The 20,292-nt window shown below is 45.8% G+C and overlaps 1 protein-coding gene across 1 annotated transcript in view; it reads right to left on the reverse strand.

Annotated features, from left to right (window-relative positions):
- Positions 1-12,703, reverse strand: part of Arhgef38 (Rho guanine nucleotide exchange factor 38) — a 109,969-nt gene extending 97,266 nt beyond the window's left edge. The window contains exon 1 of the mRNA XM_010641607.3: positions 12,340-12,703. Within this exon, the coding sequence (XP_010639909.1) occupies positions 12,340-12,535 (196 nt within the window). The 5' untranslated portion in view covers positions 12,536-12,703. The remainder of the gene's footprint in view (positions 1-12,339) is intronic.
- Between the last annotated feature and the right edge of the window lie 7,589 nt (positions 12,704-20,292).

A 20,292-nucleotide genomic window follows, 5' to 3' on the forward strand; every position in this document is an offset into this window, starting at 1 on the left:
TTGCTTCCTCTGCTGTGATGTGCACAGCTCTCCTACTGTAGCACCGTGAGCCATGATATTCCTGACCGTCACGGAGCTGACCAACCATGGTGTCCTAGTCAGGGCTTGCAAGGGAATCGATTTAATACAGAGCACATAATGTATAGGGTTATTTAATAATATTCATTCAAAAAGTCAAATGCAGAGGGGTGCAAGAGATCGGTGAACACACTAGAGACTCGAAGAATCCAGCTAAGGGCCTAGATCCTACATCAATGTCCCACACGAGTCCAGCCGGAGGCCCAGAGCCCGAGGCAATGTCTCATGTGAGTCCATACTGAAGACCTACACTGGGAAGGCCCAAAGGCCAGCCGTGGAAGCTAGAAAGCCTTACACCTGAGGGCTGAAGGGTCTGTGCCACCAGGCTGAGGGATCTGCACTGGAGCCAGGAAGCGATGCTCAAGGAGAAGACCAGAGCTCCCCTGACGAGAACAGCAGCCCTCCCTGGCAGTAGTGAGAACTGAGCTTCTCTCACAACAAGAATGGCCAAATTCATGTCAGGAAAACCAGCTGCAACAAACTTCTCCAGGAAAACCAGCAGCATGCATCTTCTCCTCCAGTTCTCTTTTATGACACTGACGATTCTCAGTTGGGTCTCCTACACCCAGAACCACGCTGTGCCCACTCAGTTCAGCTGGGCTCTCCAATAGACAATTAGTTAACCCACCGCTCACCGACTGAAACCATGAACCCAAGTTAGCCTTTCTTCCTTTTTAGCTTGTTACTCTCAGAGATTTTTGTCACAGCAACAAAAAGCTAACAATAGAGATCATCCAACAAAATATGATACAGAGAAGAGAGATAGGAGACATGACAAGAATTGAAAACTCATTCCTTCAGCTGAACTGGGTCCATACCCACAAGCTAGGCCTGGCTGGGACGGAAGGGACTCCTTTGTGCACCAGGATTGTTATCCCACAACTGCTACTCCACCCACTGATGGTTTATTCATACACTCACTCACTCGTTACCTCAACAAACATAGTTATCCAGTACGCCCTGACCCTTTCCTTGGCACTAGAGATGCAAATATTCCTGTCTTCCAGAGGTTCGACCAAATGAAAGAGACATTGACGGGTAAATACCAAATACAAAAGAAGTACCCACGTTGTGAGACCTGAGTCTGTTTTGGGCGTGAAGACTCAGAAATACAGACAGGAAAAGACACATGAGAGTTTATAAAAATAACCAGGGTGTGGGCAAGCGCTCCAGCGTGAGGAAACTGTGGGGAGTAAGACATGCCAGGCCAAAGTTAAAGATCCTCCAGGTGAGGGGAGAGATGGGAGACACAGTCAGGTTAGGAGAGGCCTTTGTTTCCATGTTAGCATTGGGTCCCAGCAGCATTTATTATTTTTTTACATCACATACAGTTACCGATGTCAGCTACTTTGAAGTATGCAGTTTAGCAGGTAAGCGGGATTGCCAACTTGATAAGCTTCAGAGCTGCCTGGGGGATTGGTAAAGCACCCAATGGCCATGGAAGAGTGACCTTGGGCCTGTATCTGGTCTGTACCCTTTCCTCTCTGGTGCTGCTCCACTGCTCTGCTGCCCGGCCCCCATGAACTAAGCCCACCACACCTTCCATCATGATGTTGCTGCCCTGGAGTCAGCCGGCCATGGACTGAACCCTCTGAAACTGTGCACAAAATTAATTCTTCCTCCTCTACATGGTGCGTGTTGGGTATTTGGTCCCAGGGACAAAAAGTGGACTAATACACCCTGCAGTGGAATAAATCTCCCACTGCTATAGAAAACAGAAAAGGATTGAGGAATATTTAGCAAAAGAACAACATGGTTGGGTCCTCTGACCCCATCTGGCTCTGTTGCTGATGATGAGCAGTTTGCAGACTTGGGAGCTCAGATAACAGGTGGTGTATTTTTAGGGCAGAACATTCTAGTGGTTCTATGAAAACTTCATTCAGTACAACTGTGTATCTTTCTAATTTACATGCATACAAAACATTCTGTTGAGAGGCATAAAATAACGCAGCTCCTGGAAAATAGTCACTGCATCAGGATTGCAGGTGAATATACTGGAAGATTTTAATGGTATCCTGATGTTTTTGAGTTTTCTTTAAAAGTCTGTTAAAAGTCAACAATTCCTTGAGAAGAAACTACAAAGCAGGTGCTACTCCTAAGCCCTCAGCTCAGCCCAGTGGAGACTGTGTTGGTTTAAACTTGTTGACCCTGGAACAAAAAGACCTTCAGGAAACCGGTTTCACTACTTCCTAGCTGCGTGACTGCTGGAAAAGTGCCTGCACCTCTCTGGACCTCAGATTTGTCATCTATAAGCTTGTGACAGTAACTCCTTTGCAAAATTGTTAAGAGGATGAGAGGACACAATGCACGCAGTACCATGTACAGTACGGATGCTCGGGGTTGCCCCAGACAGGAAGGCCGGTGGTGTTCCACACAAGCCATGCGGCTGGAATGCAACCTGCCCCTAAATACTCTACAGGCATTCTAGAGGTACAGCTAAGCTCTTTCTTATCCAAGTTCCTGGATGGTTTGACTTGTGTCGGGGATATTAAAAAGTGCTTGCCCCGTGGTGGATGTCATGATAGGGTAACCAGTTCCCCCTTCAGGGTGAAGATCTGAAAGATGCTAAGAGCCCCAGCCCTGCCTTCTCGGGAGCTGTGTCTCGGCTGTACCCCTTCCCTGGCCTCTCACCCAGCAGCGTGAAGGGTGACAAGGGCCTGGGTTCTCTACACCAGGCACAATTGTACAGTCCCCCCAGCTGCAGAGCTGCTAGCTACGCTTCCTCTGAGACCAGTGGCTTCACAGCCCCTCCTTCAGCCCAATCTTACATCCTTGCCTCCTCTTCCCCAGCTGGTGGTCACAAAAATGTTTCCTAATATACTTCCTGCACCTGATTTTCACCTCAGTATCTGCAGCCCGAGCACCAACCAGGATATGTCAAGTACCTCATGTTTTTCTGTAGTTGACTTCTCTGCCCATCTTACTACGCTGGGCTCCTTCTGACTTATTTTAGGTCTTGGGACCTACATCAATATCTGGTACATATAAACACCTAGAAAATGCTTGTTGAATAAATTCAAAAAATGAGTTCCTAATCTGGCCCAGAAATTCTATTTTCCTATTTTATGGATTCTCTCTCTCTCTCTCTCTCTCTCTCTCTCTCTCTCTCTCTGTAGTAGTACTAGCTGTAGTGGTAGTCAAAAGTTGACTGCATGAGAATGGCAGACCTATACCAATCATAAATATCAATATGGTTGCAGTTAGCCATTGAGTATTTTTAATTGTTTGAAACGTAATCATCTTACTTACTTCTCTCTCATTGCTGAGACAAAATGCTCAACACCCAAAGTCAAAGGGGAAAGGGTTTATTTAGCTCGGTTTGCAGAGATTTCTGTTCATACTTAGCTGGATCCAAGGCAGAGTGGCAGAGGGGCAACAGTTCATGGCAGCAGAAGACGGCAAAAGCAAGGGACAGTAACAGCGTCTTTCTGCCCCTTTTATCCAGACTCCTAGGATTAGGCCGGGGCCAAGCCAATCAGTGGACTGGTTCAGTCATCACCCTTAATCCCAGTGTCCCACACTCTAGACTCAGCCACCTCTGAAAAAGCCCTAGGACTGCACAAGGCTTTGGGGGGCCATCTAGACACAGCCACAACAGTAACGATTGAGTTGAGTACTTACTAAACATCAGACATTGCTCAGGTACCGAGGTTCCTCAAGGGCAATGATACTCAAATTCAGGAGAGAGCCCCAAATACAGCAGAATAGCACAATACCACACAGCACTGAATATGCCACTGTCATGTGCTGATAATTTTGTACTGAAAGCAGCTAAGAGGTGGTAGACTACAAACATGTACTAATGAATTTTATTTTCCCCCCAGAGAAGTGGCAGATGCATAAAGGGTCTCTGCTTCCTGCTGCCTTCTTCCCACCTGAAAGCAGCGCCTAAACTTCCCACGAGAAAGTATCCCATTTGGATCAGGACGAGCAGAAGTAGTTGTGCCTGGGATGGGAAAGCGGCATAGGAATGGGGGTCCATACAAACCTTAATAAAACAGCTCTGGTGTCCCAGTAACGTCCCCTTTGCAGGTCCTAGATATCTTCCCTACAGTTTACCTCCCCTTGCCCACACCCTCATTTTTCGTTTCCTTTTTTTCACATCTCCTGAATAAATTGTTCTTTGTTAAAGTGGCAGATACCCCTCCTCCACCCAGGCCTCAATTCTTCTTTGGAATTTCTCTTCTCCATGGATAGCCCCCTTGCCACATAAACGAATTAATTTCAAATAAAATGTGTATGCTTTTCCTCCTGTGACTCTGCCTTCTGTCCGTACAAGTCCCAGGCTCAGCCCCAGAGTTGGAGAGGGCAGAGGAGCTGTTCCTTCCTATGCCAGTGCAGGTCAGATGCTCAGGGGGAAAAGACTCTGCCAAGTGTGCAGAGCCAAGCTGCTGGGGTCCACACGTGCAGGATGGGAGAAGACATTCTTCGACAGAGAGAGGAGCCAATAGAAAGTCCAGGAAGCAGGTAGCCCTTATCGCCAGCTGTAGTACATTGCTTGCTTTTCCCTAGAAGGGTGACGCGCTCTAATTCCTAAGAGGAGACAAAGCTTCTCCTTGAATAAAGTGGGTGGCACTGAGGAACTCGATGTCTCCATCAACCGCTTCACAAGAGTTGCGGAAGCGGAACTCTGCCAACTCTCTGTACTGACTTTGGAGAACCAGCATCAAGCAGCACTGAGGAAAGACACTCCTCTGAGGGGCAACAGTGCCTCCGACCCAGATGACGGTGGCAAGGTCGCAGGCCCTATGTTTTCTTCTTTAGCAGCTGAACATGGGGCAGCCCAAGATTGCTTTATTTATCAGGGACCCCCAGGTAGGTATCACAGCAAATTCATTTCTTCTTGGTTCTTTAATCAAGACAGAAATTGCTCAGAACTAGGGATAAAGGCTTGTAATCATAATACTATTTTCCTGCTGCATCTAAGGTATGATGGCTCCCAATTTAGGCTGACTTCATCGAATTCTATTGAAATATCACCTATCTCTATGAGAGCTGCTTGTTTCCATGAGGCAGTTCCATGCTTTTCATTTACAAAGGTATTCACACACACACACACACACACACACACACACACACCTGTGCTATAAAATGGGGCTTTTAGTTCATCAGGTAGATGTTAGGTTTTACTGAGATGTAAAGAGAATGACAACAGGCATAAACTTTTAAAAGGTTGTCAAGACATTCAATTAAGTGGGAAAGAAATAAAGATCACTTGAGCTACGACAGGGCAGGTTCGTTTAACTTTGCAGTTTTTTTTCCCCTTGCAATTAATCAAAAAGTATTTATTAAACAGCAACAGTGGCAGGGACATGCCGACGTTCAAAAGAAAGAATGCATATTCCACAGTGAAAAATAGCAGGTCACACTGTATCGCCGAAGCTGAGGAATTTCATCCTGTTATAAAACACGGGCTTCACCTACCAAATGGCTTGAACGTGTTTGTAAGCCACATCCATTCAACACTTCCTGAGTTACTTGATTAAATGGCTTCTGGTTTTCACAATTTAAACCCTCTGCTTTCAAAGCTAAGCTCTACCATCTATTTTTTTTTTTCACTTATAAAAGCTAGAACTGGAAAGGCAGTGAGACCGAGTAAGTACATGCATGGAGTCCCTGCTGGCACGTGCCCTGGTGGGTGACAGGACACAAACACGCAGCCTCTCCTGTCCCTCCTCTTTCCTTCCACTTTCCTTTGCAGGACCTGGGATACAAGAAGGAAAATGTCCAGAACACAAAGTACAGCATTACGTCCCTCACAGCTGCCTTTCTTGGGGGACCTGGAGCAAGGGTACTGACAAGGCCAACATATATCTAGGTACAGTGGACCTTTAACTTATGAACTCAGTTCATTCCTGAGGACTGGTTGTAACTCAAGTTGGTCAGTGAAGTCTCAGGCTCCTCTCCACAGCCTTCAAAGTCTCTCTCCTGCACACAGGCAGATCTCAGGGTCCTTAGAGAGTCACTGGCCGGGATATCTCAACCCTACACAGGAAAGACTGCGGTCATGCTCCTTCTAGAACACTTTCATGGTTAAATCTGTATCTGAGACCATCTGGAAGCATAGCAGCTGGCACTCAGGTCATAACTCAAGACTTTGTTCATAAGTTAAAACAAATTGCAATCGTAGACTGTGGTTTGTCAGACCAGTCATAACTGGAGGGTGCACTGTATTTGAAAGTTATAAACCAAGCTGGAACACCGCTAGTGACATGTGATAATGTCCTTCTGTCTCGACAGTCTTCCCCTTATAGCAATCTAGAGGCTGAGTTCTGATTTAGATTTGTCAGACCGCAGAGTTTTGTGCTAATATGCAGAGGTGCAGGGCACCATTGCCCCAGCAGTCCTGAGGTCCCTCCTTTCCTTCTGTCTCCGGCTGCCCTTCCCGGAAAGAGGCCTTGTATGTACAGTGGCCACACCCAGTGTGATCACAAATACCCACAACCGTCCACCAAGAGACTAAAGCCAAGCACAGCAGCAAGCACAGCCTGCACCCAGGAGAGCTGGATGGGGATGGGTCCAAGCAGGGCCTGGAGATAGTCATGAGCCCGGAGGAGTCTCTAAGTGAGACAAGCAGTCCCAAAACAGCAGTATGCTTGGCCCACCCTCCCCTATTTGGCCGGGAGGGGGCTGCTGAAGATCCTCAGAAGCAAGACTGGAAGCCCAGCCTTGCTCAGCTGGAAGCATTGCATTGCTTACAAGCTTGGCAATTCTCGCAGTAATCCCACTTTCACCAGGAAATCAATGCCCATGAAAGTGCTGGAGTTAATGTGATTGTAACATCCAGGACGAGAATTTCTATAAACAGAGGCTTTGCTCCTGTATCAGTGAAAGCACCTATGCGTGGAGCTGGAGTGATTTTCTCTCACCCACCATTTGCTCAACTCTGACATTTTCCCTAGGAGCGTGCCTCAGTCTCTCTCTCCCTCTAAATTCTTTCTTCCCTTCTGCCCTCCCTCCTCATGCTCACTTTGTGCTTTGAGCAACTGTTTGCAGAGTACAAAGAAAGCACAACTAGAGCCTGGATTTGCTACCTTTAGGAAGTCACACATAAGGCCACGTCAGTCAAATACAGAGGGAATCATCTTCGCTATCACCGTGCCGCAGTAGGGTTAGGGAGGCTCCAACCCTCTCCAGGTCTGCGGTTTGCCCTTTTGACTCCAATGGTTCGTCTAAAAGCTGCAAGATGCCTTTACTGAAAAACAGGGAGAGTGAAGTATCAGGCTTCACTTTGGTTTTCATGCATGAGCAAGCAGAAAGGACCTGAAGTACTTTGACTTTTGCAAAGGCGTGGGCTTGATTCCCTACTTCCCGTTTGTACAACCTGGTGTGTGGAGGCAGGGAGAGGGGAGGAGCTCTCAGCACCCAGGGACAGGAGGGGCTTGTGTGCAGGGGTTAGAAACACAAGCAGAGAGCAGGCCAGTTAATGTCACCCCGCCCTTTATTCAACTTGAAGCGAAACTCAGCAAATCTTCCTGTGATAAAAACTCCTGCTGGGGGCTGGGGGCTGGGAGTTTAGTGCAGTGGTTCCTTGGCCTGCCTGGCAAGTGCAAGGTCCCCGAGTTCGATGCCCGGTACCAAAAAAAAAAAAAAAAAAAAAAACCTGCTGGGGAGGGAAGGAAGGGTATTGAAAATGGTCAAGATGTGACAGATACATGTACCAGTTCCCTCAACCAAATGTAGCCGGTACATACTGCAAACATACACAAATAAAACGGAAAAGAGCTCACTCACTCACATACTGTTCGTAGTCTTTAAAAACATCGCAAATGACAAGTACTCATCATTTTACGACGTTGCACTTCTAGTTGAGCAATGCACCCTCCGGCCACACACGTTATTCTGTACAAACTTCCTGCTTCAAGGGGACTCATTATTCTTAACTCCTGATTTTATAAAGACAATTCTTTCTTAATGGAATGAAATTATTACCTTTGCAAAAAACAAAAACAATGGTAATATTACAACAAGAAGAGGAAGAAGGTACCACAAGAGAAAAGAGGAAGTAAAGAAGGATTTTGTTACCAGCGAGGAGAGAGGACTTTTACCCACACACTCTTTCTTTCTTTTGAAGCTTGCTTCGCAAATATTTGTTCTGACCGCAATTTTAACTGGAATTGACTTAATGTGGCCACAGAGGATGAAAGTTCCTGGCCAATTAACTGTTTTGGTCAGGTCTGGGCTCCCTGACACATGCGCAGTAGGCGGGTGGCTTAACCAAGCATTTATTTCTCATCATTCTGGGGGCTGGGAAGCCCAGGGTCAAGGCCCTCCCCGCTCCAGCTCGTGGTGAGGGCTGCTTACTGGTGCGCAGGCGTTAGTAACCACAGCTGGCTGGCCTCACGCAGGGAGAGGAGAAAGCTCTCAGTCTCGTCTCACAGGGGCGCTAATTAATCCCACCCAGGAAGGCTCCGCTTCCTAACCCTGTGGAGCTGGGGACGGCTCCAACATGCACAGTCCGGGTGGACACCAGCATCTGACCATAATACCGATGCTGAGAGAAAAACTCTAATGATAGTAACGCCAGTTACTTCGGGCTCTCGGGAAACTGCTGGGTGTAATGCGTAAACCTTCTGTACCTATGTGCTGTGGATCTCTGCATGTCCCTCGGTACAGACACGTCTGTGCCTAACTTTCAGGGCTGCACATGGCATGGATAACAGTACACAGAACACTTTCTAGCCTTTAAAGCCCAGCCACTGAATGTCCCCGGTTCGGATCCTTTCATGCTGTGCAGAGAGGAAATGAGGGGCTGGGCTGTCTCGGACTGGAGGGAGAGACGTGAGCTGAGGTGAGGTGGACAGCGAGGCCCAGGGCGAGACAGCGGTCACGTAGGCCGTACCATGAGCTCTTGTCTCTGCAACGAATTAGCAGGCGCAGATGCCGGCATAGGAGGAAGACGCGCTCATGAAAGGGCTCTTGTCTCAGGCTTGGCGCCCTGCCCGGGACGATCATTCGGCGCCTGATTCTAACGAACAGCACCTGGTTCTTCCCGGGTGCTGGGCCTGGTTGTGAGGTCAGAGGTGACCCGACCAGACAGGTAAGTCTCTCACACAGAGGAGGGGAGGACAGGGAGACCGGAGCGGGAGAGGCTCACTCACTACTAGGCGCTGAACAAGAAAAACGAAGTGCAGCAAAGCACTTAACCGTTCTCTTCCCCCATCCCCGGCTTCCCTGCCAGAGACCCAGCAGCTCCCTCTGCCCACCCTCCCACTGATCTTCACTTCTGTGAGCTGTTTTATTGCCCCCGCTTCTTTACCCACCTTATCTCCCCACCCCCCAGACTTTAAACCTCTTTGAGATGAAGGTCAAGTACATCGTCTCGGTCACTTTGCAGTTGTGTTTCCTGGCACACCGGCCGCCCCCGTTCACCACTGTAACCCAAGACCCAGCACTAACACAGTGATCAGTGCCAGTTAACCGAGTGAGCACCAGTGGAATGCAGAGCTCACAATGGTTAAGCACTGAGCTGCCACTGGGTCACTTGCAGTACCGTGGGACACCTACGCTGCAATAAGCCGACTGTCTACACAGGCTGGAGGAACTCTCAGAGCTGGACTCCGTCCGCCAGCAGGTCTCCTCTGCATACCATTTGCTCAAGTTCCTACTGCAATTTAGGACTCACACTGCCAAAGTGGAACCAGAAGGGAGCCGGCGGGGTGCAGAGCTGGAGTCCGGAGGCGAGCTGGCAGGCACTAGGAAACATCTTCTCTTCTCCAGAAGCCGGAGACCTTGCTTCCAGAGAATTAGAGCCACAAATTGTTCTACTCAGATAGCAGCAGGGCCCTGAAGAACAACCTCCTGAACAATCTGAGGACTGTGGAATTACCAGAAACTCCAGTCTTGGAAAGCACACAGTGACCTCACAATAGCCTTGGGCCACCGGTCAGGGCACTGGCCTGCCCAGGTCTGTATTCAGTGTCTCCTGGAGGCTACGATTCCCAGGGAAGACAGAGGAAAGCCCTTAGCATCTCACTAATGAAGGGCTTGTTAGGTGATGCTCGAGCCACCTGTGTGCTACTGGATCTTCTCCTGGCCAGACAGCAAGCCACGGAGCCGGCTGTTTCAAATGTCCATGAAAAGTGCCTGCTCTTGTCACAAAAGCAGTCACAGTACAATCTTTCTAAATGCTTATTAGGCATTAAGTCCCATGGGTTTTACTGAATTATGCCTAAAAAATGATACTTCTCAGGAGGCCAGCCACAGCTGCAGTTCTGATGTGCTATTCTGTGTTCCTGGTGATTTTCCCAGGCAGAGACAGATCTAGAACATAAACAAGCTCCGGTGTCTTCCAGAATCCAAGGGAGCGCAGGAGACCCACAGCTCAAAGGGGAACCTGAGGTCTCTGCCCACTGACCAGCACACCTTCCCTGTGCCACATGGTCACAGGCTTTTTAAAGCTAAATTTTGGAAGAGACCAGCAGAACTTATTGAGTCACAAATATTATTTCCTGTTTTATTTTGCTAGTGAGAAATCAGAATCAGAGAAATGCCGAATTAGTGAAACTCAGAAGAAACATGCCATTAAACGTAGCAATTTTCCTGAATTTCTCTCCAAGAACAAAGAGAGTTGAAAGATTTATAAGGCATGTAAATTTAGATTAAACCTTTTTGTTTGTTTGTTTGTTTGTTTGTTTTTCAGTACCAGGGATTGAACTCAGGACCTGGTGCTTTTGAGGCAGGTGCAGTACCACTGAGCTAAATCCCAGGCCCAAACCTATGCTATTATTATGACATGATTATTCCTAAAAAAAATTGGGGGCAGGGGTGAGACAAGGCCTGCGATGTAGTTCAGGCTGGCTTTGAACTCACTATGTAGCCTAGGCTAACCTTGAACTTGTATTGATCCTCCTGCCTCAGCTTCCTAGAGTGCTGGGATTACAGGTGTGCACCACCACATCTGACTCCTAAAATCTAAAATAACTACAATGTATTGGACACATAACATGTGTCAGCCAATAAATTAAATGCTTTATTTAATAATCTAATTTCATTCTCATAAAAACACTATGTGGTAAGTATATTAGTCTCACCTTCACAAATAGGGAAATGGGACTCATGAATTTTAAATAATTTGCTCAAAATTTTGTAGGGATAAAGCTGGAAAGCCAGGATTCAAAATCTAATGCATATGACTGCAAAATTTGCATTTTCCCCCAATGTATACATCAGTTTGAGAGAAATGAAAAATCAACCTCTATCTTTCCTTCATTTAAAAAAATCTTTAAGGACAACACCAACCCTGCAACTTAACGTTGAACTATGCAGGACCTTAAAGGCACTAATTCATAGCAGTACTTTAAAAAGATTTAATTTCAATGCATTTAATTTAATCTCTTTAACTTAATTTTCCTAACAGAGTCTAAGCTCGTTTTGTAGGAAAGCAGTATGCGAAGTTCAAGCCTGTCCCATTGGTCTTGGAAACATTGATATGTTTCTAAGTCCAGAATGACAGTTCTCTGTGGGGTGACGCATGTGCAAGTGCAAGGTGTGCTCAGCATGGGCTGGGCGAGCTCTGGAAGGCCCCCTCATGGGTACCCTGCACGCCGTCAGCATTAAAGGAAGCCTCACTGAAGCAGCTGCGCTGCAGGAGAAGGGGTGACGGCAAGAGTCGGAAATTCAGGTCAGAACGGAGGATGGTTATAACAGCTGTGCCAAATTATCTTACAGCCATCACAAATGAACCAAAGCTTCTTCCTCAAAAGTCTCTTCCTGTGTGTGGGTGACATTCCAGGCGCTCTAGGCAGGCTCACCTAAGGGGTTTTCGGCAAATCCTGTTCCACCATCCTGCTGACTGTAGCATTAGTTATTTTTCCACAGAGATGACTGCAGTTTTGTGTCCATGTTTAAAATAACCACAACTGCGTTCAGTTTCCTTGCTAGATCTCATGGGGTGACGTGACATCCCACATCTACCTACTGAGGCAAACTGGCTTTTGTAGATCTCTAAGTCACTTGCTTTCGAGGACTTCTAACTTCTTCCCTGAGGTGGGGAAGGAAAAGGAAAGAGAAATGTAGAAGAACTATATTTTACGCACACACACACACACACAACTGGTGACATTAAGCGCGATTTAAAAGTGGTTCTTTACTGACCCCCATAATACAATTTTCCCTGTAATTTGTGACTCACATTTACTTTCCTTTGCTTATTTTGTGGGAAGGAAATCATACTGGATTTTCTTCTCTGCCTGCAATGTTTCTCTCCAAGCAGGAGAGGAGCAGAAACAGTGACCTGGGCAGCTGGTTTCTCAGGGTTACCTTGTAATTTCTGGCTGTACTCGGTCCTGTCCGACTGGCTCCTCCTCAGGACCCCGGCGTGGTCCTCAGACACGGCACCCTCCACCGCGGTGTCCGTCTTCCTCCTCTCCAGCATGTACAGTCTGGGCCGCAAGAATAACAGGTTCTTTTTCTTGGTACCCAAGTTCTCTTTCCCGGGGAGGTCTTTGGGCTCCATCGAAGCAGAAGCAGAGATGGGCTGCACAAGTGTGCGGGGAAGGTGCCTCCGAGGGAGGGCTGAAGCCACCAGGACCGAGGAAGGAGCTACCTGGCCGTGGCTGCCACCCCTGCAGAGTCCCGGAGCTCCACCCCTATGAGGTCACCGTGTTCATGCCTAGAATCCAACAGGGGAAGCTGCCACCTGTTACCTGAGAGACCTGCAGCCCAGAGCTAGGCAAAGCAGGGACTGCGCTGTCACATGCTACCGAAGCAAACAAAAATCCCATTGTGTGGGGGTAGGGAGGGGCAGGAGGAAGAGCAGTGCGAGTTCCCTCAACCTGCACTTCAGGTGCGCTGTGCGCCTCGGGGGTGCCCTGCTATGGTCGCTGCCATGAGCCCGGGCAGTGCGAGGTTCTGAGAATCTGCAATAGGGTCTCAAGTTGAAAACGAGCATTTTTAATTTTCACAGCGCCTCCTCAACAAGTAACGCTTCGCCTTTCCATGTGGAACAGAGGATACTTACTAACAGCACACCTACCAGAGCCTGATCCACGTACCTAGGACCCTAAGGGTCGGTGCGCGCCGAAGGCTCCTCGGTTCCCATCCGGCACAGCCTGGACACAGCGACGCCCGTGAACCTAGGCCTCTGGGATTTCTCAGTCCTGTCCTGGGCCCAGCCCTGTCCTTCCATCCTCAGGAAAATGAACACGGACTCGGGGTTTGAGTTCTTGGCGATCTCTTCCCTGCACCTCTCACAGGGGAGGACCAGGAAGGGCAGCTCATTCCGGGAAAATGAGAGAAGAAAGTGAAACGTCAGACCCTCAGACGATGGAAGGGCAGGGCGTCGGTGGGGAAGGAGACGCAGAGGCCCCGCTTGAGCGTCTGGAAGTTGTTTTCCTTTGCATTTGCTGAGATCTCCTGGGAGTGCTCAGAAGCTCTGGGAACGAGCTGAGGGTTTTGCGAGCCCTTTTTAAGGAGAAGAGCCACGGTAGGGAGGAAAACAGCTTCTCTTCTGTGATAGAGGGCCACCGAAACCCAGCTGTGTGCTGCCCATTTGGAATCTTCCTTCACTCCCTTTAGAAAAGACTTAGAAATGAGGAAAAAGAGATAAATACAGTTTTCCCAATAGAGGATGTGTGGGCTGAATGTGATTTACATAATTATCTTAAATGATAAATCTCTGCTCACTATAGAGACATCTGTATATAGCTTTGCATATTGAATGGCTCTTATTTAATGTAATGTAATTGATGGTCTATTTTTTTAACAAGCCATCTTCAGTACATTTAATAAGTACTTTTAAAGGCACACAATCCTCTAAGACGTAAAACAAGCTTTCAAAATTTATGTTTAAAATGTCTCAATTGGGTTGTTTTGTTTTGTTTTCTTGGTACCAAGGACTGAACCCAGGACCTTGCGCTTGTGAGGCAGGTGGCAGCACCTCTGAGCTAAATCCTCAGGTCAATTGTTTTCTAATATTACACCACACACACACACACACACACACACACACACGTATTGGGCCAGTGGTCCAAATGATGTTGGTAAAGTATTTACCAGAGTTATACTGTCTCAGCAGATGGTAGCATAACTCTGCTTCTGCTTTTGTACCACAATTATACTATTTCGATGTGGTGCCACTGCAAAGTTTTGCAGTTAAAATTTCAGATTTATTGGAAGTGTGAAATGTAAGGGTACAGCAAGAAGCTCTATCAGTGGCCCATAAAAACCAGATAGAAACCTAATAAGATCAGGTAGAAACCATTTACCATGGTTTTACATGTGGTAAATATTCGAGAAACACAACAATGCTACCGCGAGTCTGTCCCTGGGGGTTGAAGAGCCGTGGTAACTGCTTTGGCAGTGAGTTAGGGGAAAAGGGTAGAAGAGGCTCTGTTTGGAATCTGAGAATTGTGTTGTCCGATGTGGGCGGTGTCACCCGTGAGCTGAGGCCAGCGGTGATGTTTCCAGGGGTCGCATGTGAGTTTTGCGTGTTCCTGTTCCATGACGTTTCCTGGATACACTTTCCCGCATTTGCCTAGTGTCTTGATGGCTGAACTCTCACCCAAGCAAATGCGAACCTGTGCTATGATCGGACAGTTCCTTTACCGATCGATCTTATGGAAACAAATCTATATTTTTAAAACGAATATTAGAGCAGCTCATGTTCAAGTATCTTTATTATATTGTTTTGTTTAATTTTACCAGTTGTGATGAACGTAGCACAGCGACTGTGATCTCAAAGGTGAACGTATATTTTCTTTATTCGTGGCAGTTTCTATATCAATTTTAAAATAACACAAAAATTCTCCAGAGTTACCTTTTCTGGAGTCAGTGAGTGAGGCAGACTCCATTCATTCTTTCTCGGTCTCCCTTCCTGCCCTCTTACCTGTCCTACACCGTGCCATTCCCGGCCACCTCAACCCTTATTTTGTCCATGGCAGCATTCGGCTCGGCCAATCAGTGCTCATTTTGTTTCCTCTTCTTCCCACCTCTCTTTCAGGAAAAGGTGGCTATGTCATCTCAGTCCTGGCAAATGGCGACCTTGGTGGCAGTCTGCTACAAGGCAGGGCATTGTTTCTAGAAAAGCTTTGGCTTCTCTAACAAAATGGGCAGATACAGCCGACTTCATTCAGCCTTTTCCCTTCAGCTCTGGACTGGACCCTAAGTGTAATGCCTGGAGCCGTCACCACCATCCTGTGTCTATGAGGACCACCAAGAGATCTATGGGCCCTTACACCATCATGCTACTGAACAAGCACCAGCAGCCACCTTTAGGCTTCTGGTCACTGGGTGAAATTACTCCCCTGCTCTCCGCCACGGTGGAAGATCTTTCTGCGAACACATTTCCAGTGGGTTTGGTAGCAGTATATAGTCCACTATAGGCTCTCAGTTCTCTTGCTTGTACTCTTGACCTTGCTTCAGCCGATGTATTTAGAATATCCAACAGAAACTATGATCCGGTTTTGCTAGGAACAGAAACAGCTGACAGATCTTGAGTGGGTGTCTTGCTAGACTATCAGCAAGGCAAGAAGAATAACATTTCTAATCCCTCTGGGCTTTCTAGTTTTTGGCAAAGGTTCAAAAGTATTTCAGTACAAGAAGTTTCTATTACTTAGACAAATAAAACATGAATACTGAGACATTTAAATGTATTTTATGTGGAAATGAGAGCAAGAGGTTCCTGGTTCATTATTAGAAAAAGCCCCAGACAGTGAAGCCAAAACTCAGCATTAGTCCTGGCAGTGAGCTAAGCCAGCTTCGTTTTTATTTTTTGTTTTGTTTCATTTTTGTTTTTCTGAGACAGGGTCTCACTATGTTGAGGTCTGACCTCATAGTTTCAATTAAGACTGACCTGGAACTCACTATGTAGCCCAGGCTGGTCTCGAACTCACAGTGATCCTCCTGCCTCAGCCTCCCGAGGGCTGATGACCTGGAACTCACTATGTAGCCCAGGCTGGTCTCGAACTCACAGTGATCCTCCTGCCTCAGCCTCCCGAGGGCTGGGAATACAGGTGTGTGCCACCACGCCCAGCTATACTGCTTCATGACAGTACAAGGGACCTCATCTCTCCAGTATCTGACTTCTTCACCCGTAAAATGTAAGGGAAAGGTAATAACCAACACTATCCACCAGATATTTTTGGTTCTCTGTTTAGGCGCACAGGAATATTACACTGCCCAGTACCCTTTCTATTTATATCTGCCTGTGTTACTAGTTTTGGTCAAACATGATGTATTTGGCTACAGCTTTCTTTCCTGCGTCCCCAGGAACTACTGAGATTCAGGCAGACCCTGACCATGCTAATTCATACTGCCAAAGCATCAAGGGGTTCTTTCTTGCTTTAAGGGGCTTTTTAAATTATTACTGCATCATTCCAGATGTAGGTGAAATTATGCATCAACATTATTTAGGTCTACCAGTATGCAATTTCATGGTTCTAATTCCCAGAAAGAGTATCTCCTAAATAATATTGTGAATTAATTGAGTTGGAGGAGAGAAAAGGAAAAGTTAGAAACTTTTTCTAGAAATCTAGGTAAGAAAAGTGTGGACTAGAGTAGTAGTGATAGAAATGGGGAAAACGTGATAAGATTCAAAACACTGTCAAAGTTGAGTAGACATAATTTTTAGTGAGTTTCACTAAGGTGGGCGAGTAAAAAGAGAAATGAAACCCAATGAATCTGAGATATTAAGACAGTGATCGGGAGAATGTTGATGCCGTTTGATGATTTAACAAGAAAGAAGGGCAAGGTTCAGAAGAGCAGGGTTGGTGGATTCAATATTTCTTTCTGATCAGGAGCAGGACAGAAGAGCACCCGAAATCAATGGCATTTGTAGTACACCAACAATGAATGGGACAAAAAGAAAGTTAGGGAAATGATACCTCTCACAGTAGCTTGAAGAAAAATGAAATACCTAAGAATTAACCTAACCAAGGAAGTAAAAGACCTCTACAAAACCTCTGAAAACAGAGTCTAAAGAGGACAACAGAAAATGGAAAGATGTCTCCTGCCACTGCATAGACAGAATCACTATTGTCAAAATGGCCATATTCCCAAAATTGGTTCTAATTCCCAGAAATATGATATTATATATTGAATATATATATATAATATATATATATTAAATATGATATTATATATATATTATATGATATTATACAGATTGCACGCAATCCCAACCGAAATACCAATGGCATACTTTACGGGTCTAGAAAAAACAACCCTAAAATTCATATGAAACCAGAAGAGACCCAGAATGGCAGAATCAATTTTGAGCAACAAGAGCCAAGCAAGAAGCACAGCAACACCTGACTTTAAGCTGTACCACAAAACAATAATGATAAAAATGACACAGTACTGGACTAAAGACAGCTGTGTGAATCAGTGGAACAGAACCGAGGATACAGAAACCTCCTCCAACACATTCAGCTATGTAATCTTCAACAAAGGGCCAAAGCATATGTTGGAAGAAAGAGGGCTGGGAAAACTGGTTATCTGTGTGTGAAAGACTGAAACTGGACCCTTATCTCTCACTGTATAGTAAATTAAAATCAAAATAGATCAGAGATCTAAACATTAAAATGAAAACATTAAACCTACTGGAAGATAAAATAGATAAAACACTTGACAACATAGATGTAGGAAAGGATTTCCTAAACAGAAGCTCAGTTGCACAAGAAATAACCACAAGGATCAACACATGAGATTACGTCAGACTAAAGCCTTCTGTACCACAAAAGAATCAATCAGCAGAGTTAAGAGACAACCTACAGAGTGGGAAAATCATTTTCAGACAGAGGACTAATCTGTAGAATATATAAGAACTCAAAATATTAAACCACCTGAAATTAAGGATTGATTCAGTCAAGAAATGGGCAAGAGAGGACTGGGGATGTAGCTCAGTGGCACCGCACCCACCTCACAAGTGCAAGGTCCTGAATTCAATCCCTGGTACCAAAAAGAAAAAAAAAAAGAAGAAAGAAATGGGCAAGAGAAATGAACAGACACTTTACAAAGAAATACAAATGTCGAGCCAGGCGTGGTGGCACACACCTGTAATCCCAGCGCTCGGGAGGCTGAGGCAGGAGGATCGCTGTGAGTTCAAGACCAGCCTGGGCTACACAGTGAGTTCCAGGTCAGTCTCAACTACACAGTGAGACCCTGTCTCAAAAAACAAAAACAAAAACAAAAAATTTCAACAAATATATGAAAAAATATTCAGCATCTATGGCCATTAGTGAGATACAAATTAAAACAATTGTAAGATTCCATCTTAGCCTAGAGAGCACTCATCAGGAAATCAAACAATAACAAAGGCTAGCGAGGCTGTGGTGCAAAGGAACTCTCCTTCCTTGTTGGCGGGACTGTGACCTAGTATAAACTTGCAGAAATCAGTATGGAGATTTCTCAAAGAACTGAAATTAGAAATTCCAGAAGACCCAGCGACCCTTCTGCTAGGGACCTTCCCAAAAGTGCTTACAACATCATAATACAGCAGTACATGCACACCAGTGTTTATAGTAGCACAAGTTGTAATAGCTAAATCCTGGAAACAGCTCACATACCCACCAACAGATGACTGGATAAAGAAAGTGAGGGTTTGTTCCATTAAGTTTATTGGTACTTTTTAGGTATACAGTACAGTTACATCCATCATTGGGATCTTGTACCTTCAACATGATGTATCTTGATTCTAATTTTTCCCTACTCCCCTGCTCTCCCTTCACCCCCTCCATTCTTCCCTATTTACAAAGACTTTGTTTCCATTTTTCCTTTTATCATATTTTTTCTTTTCCCTTCTTTCCTTTCTCCTACCCTTCCCACTTCCCCAGCTCCTTTAGCCCTTTTCTTCCTGTTTCACGTTATCAACTATACAATTTGAATCTTATTTACACTTTTAGTGTTTCACACCAGAGGAACTATTTGGTATTTACACAAGTGTGTGCTGTTTATTTCACTTAAGAGTCTGGCCTCAGTGAGCATCCATTTAGCTATAGATGATCTCATTTTTTATGGCTGAGTAGTACTCCAGGAAATGTGGTATTTATATATAATAGAACACTACTTGGCTACAAAAATATCAGATTTAAGGCATCTGTAGGACAACAGACGCACCTGGAAAATATACCATTGGCTGAAATAAACCACACACACAAGCTTAAACCTTGTAAGGTATCTCTCCTTTCAGGAAGGCGAAGCACAAAGAAAGAATAATAAGAGATAGACAGGGACAAGGGGATGCATCTTTTGAAAAAGGGAAGAGGATCAAGGAAAAAAGCATGAGGTATGAGCAGGAGGAGGAGGAGAAATAAGAAGAATGAAGGCCTGCCACGTTCAGGGACGTAAGGACCTCAGTTAATGTAAACATTATTTGCCGTAACATGAGCTAAGATTAAGGACATGAGCAGGAATGAAACAAGGCCTGAGGACCTGCAGGGGGAGGGGAAGGGAATGTGAAAAGGACGAGCTGTGGGGTGTACAGGCTCCCCCTCCCCGAGATGGCTGTAAACTGCATGGACGCAAACGTGTACCAACAAAATTAAACATTTCGTCAGAAAGAATTTTGTTCCGGATACAGTAAAAGTTAGGGTGCATTTAAGGTGTGCACAGAAAACTTCTGGCAGGCTTTGGATTCCCAAGTACGGAGGTACTGTTTAAAGGGTGTACTTAAGAATACACGGATTATTTAAGGCCATGTAGTGAGCAGATCGGATGATAAGAAAATAGATCCAGAAGTTAAGGACAAACATCAAGCTCTGACGATCTCTAAGCTTACAGAAAGCCCAGGAGAGAACATAAAGAACAACTACTGAGATAGAAGAAGGGCAGTGGAAGTGACCTCCAAAAAGAGAGTCGGGGGCACGGACCCTGGAGGACAGCCTGCGGTCTTCACCTCTCACCTCGCAGCCAGGGCCTGGCTCATGGCGAATGTCGCGCAGCATTCCTTTCTTCTCTCCACACAAGGCATCCCAGAGCAATTCTCCATTACTTTTCTTTATTCCCCGGGATTAGTCCCAGGAATCTGAAACTTTATCGGTCTCCTCAAGTGATTTTTGGGTACAGATCAATGTGGAGAATTCCTATGCTTTCCCCCTCATCCGGGTTCTTTCTTCTCCGTTCTTCTTGCCTGTGCCCCTGAGTTTCCTTAGGTCTTTCCTTGGTCCGGCCGTCCAGTTTAATTTAATTTCCAGCTACTTACTGTCTCATTACTGATTAATGAATAGAAATTCATTCCCCAAATCTTAGCTGCCGGAAACAGTGATCATCATTATA

Source organism: Fukomys damarensis, unplaced genomic scaffold (assembly GCF_012274545.1).
Source record: "Fukomys damarensis isolate Sample0158 unplaced genomic scaffold, DMR_v1.0_HiC HiC_scaffold_25, whole genome shotgun sequence".
NCBI lineage: Eukaryota > Metazoa > Chordata > Mammalia > Rodentia > Bathyergidae > Fukomys > Fukomys damarensis.